This window comes from Tasmannia lanceolata, unplaced genomic scaffold, assembly GCF_043159265.1.
Source record: "Tasmannia lanceolata isolate RefF3 unplaced genomic scaffold, GAP_Taslan_0.1 ptg000037l, whole genome shotgun sequence".
NCBI lineage: Eukaryota > Viridiplantae > Streptophyta > Magnoliopsida > Canellales > Winteraceae > Tasmannia > Tasmannia lanceolata.
The window spans coordinates 5,793,193-5,806,835 of NW_027518714.1; the positions used below are offsets into that span (position 1 = coordinate 5,793,193).

A 13,643-nucleotide genomic window follows, 5' to 3' on the forward strand; every position below is an offset into this window, starting at 1 on the left:
GATCAAAATGTGAGCTTGACACGGTAAATAACATGGAAGTGAATCACACAAGTCAGTTTTCAGAGAAAATATTGATGAAATATTGAAATTGATTTATTTAGAAGCAAAAAATTGCTTCTAGAGGGAAAATACACAAAGATGGCCAAGTTAATCTCCACGAAGAATGCATTCATTTAAATCCACCTGCATTACTTTAAAAAAAAAGAGGTTCAATTCCCTCCGAGCCAAAGTCCACCCAATCCCACATGAGAGTGGGATTAAACTCGCGAGAAAAGAAGAAGAGAACACGCTCCAATCTGCTACATTGAGCTCTTATCTCCCTGTACATTCGAATTCGTTTGACTTCCTAATGATAGGAAAATAATAATAATAGAAATTGTGAAATGGTGAACTAAATGAAAACCTCTAAATACAATTTCAGAATACCCAATGGGCATCTTCCGAAAACATGTGGATGCCATGAATAGTTAGACAGGCTTCTTCTAACCCAATAATCTCCATTGTCCATCATCACCGATAATCTCTCTGAGGCCTGTAAATGTAGGCCAGCTTACACAAGAAAGGTAGCCTTGCTGGTCATCAAAACTGCAAGAGAAGGCATGGAAGGGGTGCACATTGCCAGCATAGGAGTACTAACACAAGCTGTAAGTGGTCAAACTGAGCATGCTTCATGAAGAAATCCATGCCAGTGGTATGGGGTTGTGTATCCCTTGCCTGCCCAAGGTGATGAAATTGAGTGGATCCATGGTTCACTGCATACAGATTGTAGTTAGACAACGGAATACAAAAGTTTTGACAACGGAATACATAAGTTATCTACACACTAGCTTAAAATACAGTGGAGGCCCACATTGTTAGGGAGATCCAAATCATTCATTTGATTGGCCCTCACATAGATAGGGTGTCCATTAAAAATTAGCTCCATAGGATCATCCTAACCCTTCGAACCGTGGGGGCAAAAAATGGACAGATTGGTGCGCTTAAGCGGGACCCAAACATTTAAAAGAATGGGAGGCGTTATAACAACTTAAGCGCACCAAAAAAATGGTGAGCTTAAGCGCACCAACATTTCTCTCTCTCTCTCTCTCTCTCTCTCTCTCTCTCTCTCTCTATATATATATATATATATATATATATCTCATTCCCTTGTTTGGACAGTATTGCTCCTCAATTTATTAAATATGTTTTATGATTGGCTGTTAATGCGTTTTGGGAATTGTAACAGTATTTAACATTTATAGAGAAGCGTAAGTTCAATTATTAAAAGAAGAGAGTGCTGGCATCATTTTGAAATATATGTACGACACTATTTTGAAATGTGTGTGTGCGTGTGTGAAATTTACGACACTATTTTTTTTTAAATCGTAAATGTATGGCACTAATATAAATATTTATAAAGAAATGTCAAATAACGGATTCTTTTTTTTTTTTTTTTTTTGAATGATAGATTATTTTATTTTATTTTTGAAATGGGTGAAAGATAATTTTATTAAGGCAAAGAAAAGCGACCGACCTGGTCAATACAACAGAAAGCGAAATAACTAAAAAGCAGTGCAAAACAGGAAAGACAATGTCAAAGGGGGGAGCAAGCCAAATCCATCCAAGCTAGTCCGGCCAACTCCAGATCGAGTGAGGTGATCCGACCTCGCTGGGGGAAGTGATTCATATAGCTGATTATTTGTGCAATGGTTATTATTGATTCAAGGTAACTGGCTCAAGTGCCTAGTTCGCATACACATTTCCCTGATATTAAACTCCATTTCCGATAAATAAGTTACGAGGAGCTGGAGAAGTAATTTCAATCCAACTCGTGTTAAATTGTAGGCACCGATTGAAGTGGTGACACTTCCGCCATCATTCCCATACAAGTAAATAAAAAACCAATGATGGGAAGAGCAAGAAGCCGAATGCTGACTATCTTTCTGTCTCCCTCGAAATTGCCTCATTTTCTTCTGCCTCGATCCAGATAAATTGACCAAGGAAATCCTACCAACAGAGGTAAAGGAAGATGATGAGTACAACTCCAAAGATAGATTCCTTCTCAAATAATTCCTTTATGAATGGAAACTTGTGAAATCTCTCCTTGATGCGCCAATGGAACTGCCACCAATTTCTCTGTCGCAAGCAAGATTTGTTGCATCATAGGCATTTCCATCTCATTCGCTCCCCACAAAGCAGTTATATTACTTTTACTGATTTGTAATGATTCTTTTTAAAAAAAATTAACAATTTTATTAAATTGGCTGTAAGCCGTATCACATCATCGGGGACAAGGCATCCCCCCACCCACGCCAAATGCAACACAGAATATACAACCAGTCACACTAAAACAGATCTATATGCGATGATAAAAAAACCCTGAATGCTATCACAACATATATAGGGAGTACTCTTATGTTGCCAGAGTAATGAACGGTAAGCTTCTATCACCAGCACCAGCCTGCTGTCTTCTTTTTTTTTGAATGGTAACTGATTATATTAAAAGGGAGGACCGAAAAAACCCTCCCGCGCCCCACTGGGCCGAACTTACAAACTGAAGGAAAAGAAAAAGAACGAAACAACAATAAGCAATTAGGGGGGAAGATAATCGAAAAGTTCCAGAGACTGCTTGACCACCCCCGCTTTAGCCAACCTATCAGTGATTTCATTGGCTGATCTCCTCACATGCAGGAAGTCTACCGAGCATCCAGCCGATAAGTCCTTTATTTCGTCAAAAATACGAAGAAATCTCCAAGGAGGAGAGACCGAACCCTTGAGCCACCTTATAACGTTGACAGAGTCTCCTTCCACCATGGTGTTCGCTAACCTCTCGCTTCCTAGCATCAAGAATCCTTGGTACGCAGCTCTGACTTCGGCTTCGGTAGAATTAGCGACTCCTATAGGCCCAGAAAAAGCCTTCACAACCTCCCCCTCTGAATTCCTTAATACGCCCCCGATCCCTGCTGGGCCGGGGTTACCCAAGCTTGATCCGTCAAAATTCAGCTTAGAAAAACCTACAGGAGGTTTGACCCATTGCTGAGAGATTCTAGGAACGGAGACATGGCTGTTGCATACCACTTTCCAACCCGCCCACAAGTCGAAAGCCGAAATAAATTTGAACATCGGCAGCGCCCTTGCCCATGAAATCGAAAAGACAACTACCTTGATATATAAGAAATAGGGAGAATTTGATCGCCCATCGAAAAGCCTATTGTTCCTTTCCGACCAGAAAAAGCCTTCACCAGCCTGCTGTCTTGCGACCAGGGTTTTAAATTTCCCCCAAAACCAACACAAAACGACTGAAATATTTATGTTTCCATCCCCCCCCCCCCCCCCCCCCCCCAAAAAAAAAGAACAAAATCTTTCCCGTCCAAATTTCAAAATTTGGACCGAAATTCTCAAAATTCGACTGAAATGGTCGAAACAAAATAAAAATAAAAATGGGAAGATGTTATTTACAATGTATAAAGCTATTTTTTCTCTTCCCGCTGCAGTTCTATAATGCTGAAATGTAAGCCGCTGTCTTAAAAACCAGACGCAAATATCTCGTGTCATTCTAAAACTCCACTCGCCCACCCAACGCCTCTGTAACTGCATTTACTATTTCCACTTCCACCTTATCCACTCTTTTTTCCAGCTTGTCCATTCTTTTATTTGCTGACCGCAAACTGTGCTGAAATTGAGGACCAATCTTTCGAGCAAGATCCCTGATTTCATCGATAATAGGCAACGACAATAGCTGAATCACCGTCTATTATTAGGGGACCAAATCTAGCATTTGCACACCGTCTTAGCCCCTAAGGAAGTGCCTTTGCTTCCACCTCGTTTGCATCACAGATTCCAACCAGACTCGAGAATGAAAATACTAACCTTCCTCTCTGATCCCATATTAAATTGCCTATCCATGCTTGACATGGGTTTCCCTTTGCACTTCCACCAAAGTTCATTTTCAGCCACCCAGCCAGTGGGCGAGTCCATCTTGGAGTTGATTTAATCTTACTCTTCCTTTCACTTACTACCAAGTTCCAATTCCTTATAATTTCTCTCACCGTTGTAGCTGGAAGACATATTGCTCTTTACCCAAGAGATCATATCAATCTTTATATCTAGTAATATTCTACACCATCTCTCTCTCTCTCTCTCTCTCTCTCTCTCTCTCTCTCTATGTATATATATATATATATATATATATATATATAGGGAAATGATATCTGCGCCAAGGTGTTTCGATAAACAAGCGCTCCACTTGTTTGTCGTGTAGTATTTAAAGGGATTTCAGAGGATATTACGGTTCTCAAAAAGCTCTTTAAACCCTTTAAATACTACACGACAAACAAGTGGAGCGCATGTTTATCGAAACACTTGGCGCAGATATCATTTCCCTATATATATATATATATATATATATATATATATGAGGAATGATAGATACAAGGGCCCTCTTTATGCAAGGGCTAAAGAAGGGCTCTGGAATACATCCACGTCATAAGTGCAACCGAATTCAGTCTCTCAACCGAATTTAAAAATGACGTGGATCTATTCCAGGGCCCTTCTCCGGCCCCTGCATAAAGAGGGCCCTTGCATCTATCATTCCTCATATATATATAGGAAAAGGATTCTGAGGTATTGCACAGCCTGAGCAGCCCTGTAAATACAGCATCTCCCATGTTGTTTGAGTCATCCAATCCATTCATTCTATAGGACGTAGCCGGAAACTCCTTGGGCGGGTGGGAAACCCGTTTCCCCTAAAATGCGTTTCTCGCGGTTGGGAAACTCGTTTCCCCTAAAATGAGAGAAACACGTTTCGGAAATGTTTCCAAAATATGATACAAAATTGGAGAAATATTTCTGAAACACATGGGAAACATATGGAGAACTTATGTAAATAATGTGTAAACGCGTGATAAACGTATGCAACACTCGTAGAAAACGCATATGAAACATGTAGGAAACATGTGTGGAACTTACAAAAATCATTTTGGAAAAAACATATCATTTCCTGAGACGTTTCTCGTACGATTTTCTATTGTTTCTCGTTTCCCCTGTATTTTTTTCATGCGTTTTCCGTTTCCGTTTCCGTTTCACGTTTCGTTTCCCGAATTCCTTTCCCATCCTGGTAACTATGGGACGTACCATAGGTAAGGTGTCCCTAAGAAATCATCTCCATAGGATCATGGTAGCTGTTGATTTGTGGGGTTTTAGAATGGACGGCTAGAAAGTGGGCTTCCAGAGATAGAATGATAGGATGATTGTATGGAGATGGTTTGTTAGGAACACCCTATCCATGTGAGGTTCTATGGAATGAATGGGTTGGACGAGTCAAACAACATGGAGATGGTGTGTTTATAGTGGCTTGCTCAGGCTGAGCTATTGCTCAGAAACCTCACCCCGATATATATATATATATATGAGGAAACTGTAGCTCACCAAGCTCACCAAACTTATGGTGAGCTAGCTTGCCCAATCACATGGGTCCCACATTTTGGGGAGTGATCCAAACCATTCATTTGCAAGGCCTTATCATAGATAGGGTGTGTACCAAAAATCAGCTCCATAGGATCATCCTAACCCCTCCATTTGTGGAGGACAAAAATGGGGCAGATTTGCCCATCTATGTAAGGGACTTTCAAATGAATGGTTTGGATCATCCTAACAAAGTGGGCTTCCATGTGATTGGGCAAGCTAGCTCACCATAAGTTTGGTGAGCTTAAGCTCACCAACAGTTTCCTCTATATATATAGTGGCTTGCTCAGCTACCTACCCTATTTATAGTGGCTTGCTCAGATAAGCTATCTGAGGTATCGCTCAAAAACCTTTATATATATGAGGAAACTGTTGGTGAGCTTAAGCTCACCAAACTTATGGTGAGCTAGCTTGCCCAATCACATGGGTCCCACATTTTGGGGAGTGATCCAAACCATTCATTTGCAAGGCCTTATCATAGATAGGGTGTGTACCAAAAATCAGCTCCATAGGATCATCCTAACCCCTCCATTTGTGGAGGACAAAAATGGACAGACTATCCTATGGAGCTGATTTTTGGTACACCCCCCATCTATGTAAGGGACTTTCAAATGAATGGTTTGGATCATCCTAACAAAGTGGGCCCCCATGTGATTGGGCAAGCTAGCTCACCATAAGTTTGGTGAGCTCACTTAACAGTTTCCTCTCTCTCTCTCTCTCTCTCTATATATATATATATATATATATATATACACACACACACACACACACACACACACACACATACTAGTAAAAAACCCCGTGCGAGCCGACAAAGAACTGTACGGACCACATCATAGGTTGATCCAAACCGTCCATGTGATTGAACACAACATAAATAGGTTGTGCCCCAAAAATCATTTCCATAGGCTGATCCTAGCCCTCCAATCTATAGAGGTCTCCATAATATGTTGTTCCTCTTAAATCAGATGGTTACGATTACCCTATAGATTTTTTATTAAAAAAGCATAAAGGAAGGGGGTAAGATTGAAATTATGTGGGTTGAATGGGTGCCTTTGTTAAAAAGCATAAAGGAGGGGGTAGGATTGAAAATATGTGGGTTGAATGGGTGCCTTTGTTAAAAAAAGTCAAAAAAAGTTGTGTAATTCTAATAGAATTTTGGGAGAAATTCAAATAATTCTCTTATTTTCTCTTCTACTATATAGATATAGATATATATAGTGGCTTGCTCAGATAAGCTATCTAAGGTATCGCTCAGAAACCTTTATAACACCCTATCTATGTGAGGTTCTAGGAATGAATGGGTTGGATGAGTCAAACAACATGGGAAATGGTGTATTTATAGTGGCTTGCTCAGATAAGCTATCCGAGCGATACCTTAGAAACCTCGCCCCCATATATATATATATATGGGGGCGAGGTTTCTAAGGTATCGCTCGGATAGCTTATCTGAGCAAGCCACTATAAATACACCATTTCCCATGTTGTTTGACTCATCCAACCCATTCATTCCTAGAACCTCACATAGATAGGGTGTTATATATATATATATATATATATATATATATATATATATATATATAGAGAGAGAGAGAGAGAGAGAGAGAGAGAGAGAAAACGGTTCCTACACATATGTGTAGAGAGTTCTCTACACACTAGCTTAAAATACAGTGGTGGCCCACATTGTTTGGGTGATCCAAGCCATCCATTTTAAAGAACCTCACATAGATAGGGTGTCTACAAAAAATCAGATCCATAGGATCATCCCAACCCTACGATTTGTGGAGGTAAAATGGATGTCTTTAAACCTTCACAAATTAGTCCATTTTTTGCCTCCACAGTTCGAATGGTTGGGATGATCATATGGATCTGATTTTTTATGGACACCCTATCTATGTGAGGGCCTTAAAAATGAATGGTTTGGATCACCCTAATAATGTGGCCCCCACTGTATTTTAAGCTAGTGTGTAGATAACTGAACCGTTTTCTCATATATATATATATATATATATATATATATATATATATATATATAGAGGAAACTGTTGGTGCGCTTAAGCTCACCAAACTTATGGTGAGCTTAAGCACCAATCACATGGGGGCCCACTTTGTTAGGATGATCCAAAGCATTCATTTGAAAGTCCCTTACATAGATGGGGGGTGTACCAAAAATCAGCTCCATAGGATCATCCTAACCCCTCCATTTGTGAAGGACAAAAATGGACAGACACAAATCTGCCCATTTTTTGTCCTCCACAAATGGAGGGGTTAGGATGATCCTATGGAGCTGATTTTTGGTACACCCCCTATCTATCATAAGGCCCTGCAAATGAATGGTTTGGATCACCACAGAAAAGTGGGCCCCCATGTGATTGGGGAGCTTAAGCGCACCATAAGTTTGGTGCGCTTAAGCTCACCAACAGTTTCCTCATATATATATATAGAAAATGGTTTCTACACACGTGTAGATAAGTTATCTACACACTAGCTTAAAATACAGGGGAGGGCATATTGTTTGGGTGATCCAAACCATTCATTTGATTGGCCCTCACATAGATAGGTAGACCACAAAAAATCAGCTCCATAGGATCATCCCAACCCTACGATTTGTGGAGGTAAAATGGACGTGTATAAACCTTCACAAATTTGTCCATTTTCTGCCTCCACGGTTCGAAGGGTTAGGATGATCCTATGGAGCTGATTTTTTGTGGACACCCTATCTATGTGAGGGCCAATCAAATGAATGGTTTGGATCACCCAAACAATGTGGGCCTCCACTGTATTTTAAGCTAGTGTGTAGATAACTTATCTACACACGTGTGTAGAAACCGTTCTCTCATGTGTGTGTGTGTGTGTGTGCGTGTGTGTGTGAGGAAAGTGTTTCTAGTCCGGCCGACTAGAGATCATTCTCTAGTCCACCACCAAAAACACATGAGTCCCACATATTTTGTGGTGATCTAAAGCATTCATTTGATAGGCCTCATCATAGATAGGATGTCCACAAAAATTCAGCTTCATAGGATCTTCTTAACCCTTCGATTTGTGGAGTTAAAAAATGGACAGATTTGTGGCGGTTTATAGCCGTCCATTTTAAGCTCCACAAATCATAGGGTTGGGATGATCCTATGAAGCTAATTTCTTGTGGACACCGTCTCTATGTCAGGGCCCATTAAATGAATGCTTTGCATCACCCAAATAAGGTGGGACTCATGTGTTTTTGGTGGTGGACTAGAGAATGATCTCTAGTCGGCCGGACTAGAAACACTTTCCTCTCTCTCTCTCTCTCTCTCTCTCTCTCTCTATATATATATATATATATATATATATATATATATATATATACACACACACACACACACACACACACACACACACACACTAGTAAAAACCCCCGTGCGATGCACGGGCCGACAAAGAACTGTACGGACCACATCATAGGTTGATCCAAACCGTCCATGTGATGGAACACAACATCAATAGGTTGTGCCCGTAAAATCATTTCCATAGGCTGATCCTAGCCCTCCAATCTATAGAGGTTTCCATAATTAAAAAAGCATAGAGGAGGGGGGCAGGATTGAAATTATGTGGCTTTAATGGGTGCCTTTGTTAAAAAGCATAAAGGAGGGGGTAGGATTGAAAATATGTGGGTTGAATGGGTGCCTTTGTTAAAAATATGTGGGTTGAAGCAGAGCTCACAAACCATAGGGGGGGGGGCACATTTTTTGGGAATCCAAAGCATTCATTTGGAAGGCCCTTCCATGGATAGGGTGTGTACCAAAAATCAGATCAATATGATCATTCTAACCCAATCAAAGGTGGAGGGGGAAATGGGCAGACACTGTGTGTCCATGTTTCTGCCCATTTTTCCCTCCACAAATGGTAGAGTTAGGATGACCTTATAGGGCTGATTTTTGGTACATACCCTATCCATGGAAGGGCCTTCCAAATGAATGCTTTGGATCCCCCAAAATGTGCCTCTCCGCCCCCCCCCCCCCCCCTCCGAGCTTATCTGAGCAGTTGCTCACAAACAATTTCCTCATATCTAATACAATAAGCTGGGATGAAAAGAGGAGAGTTTTTTCGATTTTTTTGAAAATTACGTGAGAATTACACCTCACATTTTTTGACTTTTTTGAACAAATGAACCCATTCAACTCATATAATTTCAATCCTACCCCCCCTCCTTTATGCTTTTAACAAAGGCACCCATTGAATCATATAATTTCAATCCTACCCCTCCTTTATGCTTTTAACAAAGGCACCCATTAAAGCCGTATAATTTCGATCTTACCCCCCTCCTTTATGGTTTTTTAATTAAAAAACTATAGGGTGATCTTAACCATCCGATTTAAGATAAGAGGAATTATGGAAACATCTATAGATTGGAGGGCTAGGATCAGCCTATGGAAATGATTTTTGGAGCACAACCTATTTATGTTGTGTTCCATCACATGGACGGTTTGGATCAACCTATGACGTGGTCCATACCGTTCTTTGTCGGCCCGTGCATCGCACGGGTTTTTTACTAGTATACTATATAGCAGAAGAGAAAAGGAGAGAATTATTTGAATTTCTCCCAAAATTCTATGAGAATTACACATCACTTTTTTTGACTTTTTTTAACAAAGGCACCCATTCAACCCACATATTTTCAATCCTACCCCCTCCTTTATGCTTTTTAACAAAGGCACCCATTAAAGCCACATAATTTCAATCCTACCCCCCTCCTCTATGCTTTTTTTATTATGGAAACCTCTATAGATTGGAGGGCTAGGATCAGCCTATGGAAATGATTTTACGGGCACAACCTATTGATGTTGTGTTCCATCACATGGACGGTTTGGATCAACCTATGATGTGGTCCGTACAGTTCTTTGTCACCCCGTGCATCGCACAAGGTTTTTTACTAGTGTGTGTGTGTGTGTGTGTGTGTGTGTGTGTGTATATATATATATATATTTGAAGATTATAATATTTATCTCCTTCTATATATGCCAAATTAAGGTAAGCAGTAGTAAATTCCACCAAGTCTACCCCATTTCATTGAATGGTCCCCCAATCCAAACTGACAATACCTTCCTAATAGAAACTTACAGCACCCAAGATAGTCCAAAACCTTTAAAAATATTCTACCATAAAAAGGGCACTGAACCAATAAATGATCTAAGGTCTCCTCATTCCCCATACAAAGCATGCATCGACTCACAATCTGAAATTTTCTCCTTTTAAGACGATAGCATGTATTAATATTCTTTTCCATTGCTGTTCTAGTGAAAGCCACTACCCTTGACAATGAATTTCCAAGCTTTTGTACTGCAGGATCCTTCTCTAGCCTATGAGTTTAGCTTGTGGAAGAAAGATCAAATAGAAAGAGAAAATAGAACCTTGAACATCTGGGGTCCAGACTCTAGGTAAGGTAGGGGCACACTAAGTTGAGAAAAGAAGGCCAAGCAAGGAAGAGAAACAATCAATCCCACTTTCTTTAGGGTGCGTTTGGATTGCCGGAAACAAGAATCGGAATCAACAACACATTCCATACCCATTCCAATTCCTCTTGTAAAGGGAATGCTGATTCTGATTCTAGTGTTTGGGTAAACACTGGAATTCATCAAGGGAATCGGTAGTGATTCTGATTCTGTCGTTTGGTGCCATCCAGATCAACATTGGAAAAGAATCAAATTTTTAATAATTTTTTATATTATCCCAAAGCCGAAGTCCTAAGCTCAGCACAAGAAAAGATAAACTTAACCAATTGTAACCCAACTCAAGCTGAAATCGAGTTCAACTCGTCGGGTTTGGGTTGAGCCCGACCCAAGTTGCATTCATACCTTTGAGCCTTGTTCCTTGACCAACTTTAGAGTTTTGATTGTAAGTATTTCTACTAATGTATGCCAAGACAGAACTTATTCCAGTAGCGAACAAAGAACCCAGTCTAGACTCAGGCCATGCCATGACAGGAAATTTTGCCCTGCCGGATTAACCACCAAACAATTTAAGGAGAGCCTACTCAAGTAATTAGGGCCATGAGCTTGTACTCATAAAAAGCAAAGCAATTTCCATATGGGTAGCAAAGCAGTTTCCACATGGTACATGGCTCTAATTTGATCCTTCTAATATTTTTAGATTCTAAACTGTATGGTTTTGAACTTCTATGAAATTCCACATGGCAAAGCTCTAAATGAGGACTGAAGGCAATGCATTGTGGCTAGTATCATGACAATCACCTGGGCAACCCTTGCAATGGACCGCTGGCTTGACATGAAAAGGTAAAAAGCTAGCTGCATCGTGTATTCACATAGCCTCCTATCATTGTAATACAGGCGAAGATGTTTGGGTGTTGAATTTTGCAGAACAGATGGTGGGCATAGGATAGTGGTCCTGAGAGGGAGACAAGGAGAAGATGATATGGTTTTCCCATGTATAGGTTTCCAAGGGAAAAACTAATTTTGAAGGAGAATGCATGGATTTCACTTTTGCAAAGCAGTTTCCATAAAATAATCCTTTGCCATACTGGATTCTGTATGAGGAGTCTTCCCTAACCAGTAAATCCCTAATCAAGAAATGAGGAGTTTTCCCTAATAAGTAAACCATAATTTCAGTTTCGCAAAGCAGTTTTTATGGATCTCAGACTTTTTTGATGTTCTGCCCTTCTTTCAGAAAATAGTGGAGGACAGGGGCCATCCTTCCTCCAGTGTAGATGACGTCCAGGAGGCCAAAAAAATGAATAAGTATTTAATCGAAGACCAGAGCCAGAGATAAGGAGAGTAAATATAGGAGGAGGAGGAGGAGGCAGAGAAGGGGGAGGGGGAGGAGGAGGAGGAGAAAAGAAAAGAAAAGGGCAGGAGGTTTTTTTCTTTTCTCGTCTTTTTTTTTTTCACTTTCTTCAAGTTCATGAGTAGGAGATGTACACGACGTCTTTTTAGTCTGATTCTTGGAATCAGAATACCACCTCTCTAGTCGGGTATCAAAAAGCGCCAAAAATTCCTGTCTTATTTCCGCCCCGGATTTATCGCCGCCCTCCATTCCCATTAGGAAAACATTCCCAACACCGGAATGGGATGAATTGGAATAGGACACCAATTCTTGTTTCCCATTCCAGCAATCCAAACGCACCCTTTTAAGGTTTCACCTAAGTCTAATGTCCCAAGTCACCCCGCTTCCTCTCAAACCATACAATCACAGACTCTAGCCTCTCTATTGCCGCTAACCGGTACAGGTTCAAAAATTCATAGCACTGAAAAGACTCACCTATCCAAAGATCTACCGAAAACCTTGTCTCCAGTGGTTCGTCCCAAATGATCTTATGTCATAAGACATTTTCTCCTCCCCATATAACAATTTCCCCAATACCTAAGCCTCCTGCCATTTCATGAGATGCTTGAGCTTTTTTCTTTTCCTCGTCAGCTTCCCATAGAAAGTTCCTTTGCAACAATTCAATCCTCTTTGCCACTGTGGCAGGTATTTTTTACAGACATAAAATAAAAATAAATAGGGTGATTCTGCCTACATGATATAAACAAGCAGGGAGGTTTGTAATGATATAGTTAGAATATTTTAAAGGCTTTGTGAGATTCTACATGATACCTGATCAACCGGCACAAGTCTCCTAGTGTAAAGATACTCAAGACCAAGCTCTGAACCATACAGTTAGGCTTGTAAAGTTTCCCTTAGTAAAAGTCTCTAATAAACTATTCTTCTACTCATTGATCGTTCGTTCCATTCCTTCATTCAATTTAATAAGCTTTGTAAAGTTTTCCTTAATAACTAGTCATTGGAACCCTGGTAGGGATAACATCTTCCTGGTTTTCATGGACTTGATTGGCACTATCTAGAAATGATAATTAGTGTAATAAATATCTTACCATTCAAAAAAAAATCTAGAAATGATAACAGTTAATTGGAAGTACAATTTAGCATGCAGTTTCGGCCATAAAAATGGGTATGATGAAAAGTTGGAACTTATAATCACAGAATAACCAAATCATTAGAATGTTAATTTAATTATCTCATAAGTAATTACCTTTCAGTTGCATATCGCAGTTGATGTGATCCTGTAAGCTGTCACGCATCATCGACCTGATCATCCATATTATCTAGGATTACATATTTTGCAGCTCCATTGGCTAGGAGTGACCCGGTTTCTTCATCATTTTCACGTGTCTGGCCCTCCTGTAGCTTTTGGTATCTAAAAATGATTATAC

The 13,643-nt window shown here is 40.1% G+C and overlaps 1 protein-coding gene across 3 annotated transcripts in view; it reads right to left on the reverse strand.

The window, feature by feature from the left end:
• Nucleotides 1-141: 141 nt before the first annotated feature.
• The window catches only part of LOC143859996 (putative sugar phosphate/phosphate translocator At1g06470), a 30,701-nt gene continuing 17,199 nt past the window's right edge, over nucleotides 142-13,643 (reverse strand). For 2 of the 3 annotated variants that reach the window (XM_077370500.1, XM_077370501.1), the window contains 2 exons: nucleotides 13,463-13,627; nucleotides 142-752 (listed from right to left, as the gene is read on the reverse strand). In XM_077370500.1, the coding sequence (XP_077226615.1) occupies nucleotides 13,504-13,627 (124 nt within the window). In that variant the 3' untranslated portion in view covers nucleotides 142-752; nucleotides 13,463-13,503. Of the gene's footprint in view, nucleotides 753-13,462; nucleotides 13,628-13,643 lie in introns of those variants that run through there. The other variant, XM_077370502.1, reaches the window with a different exon arrangement.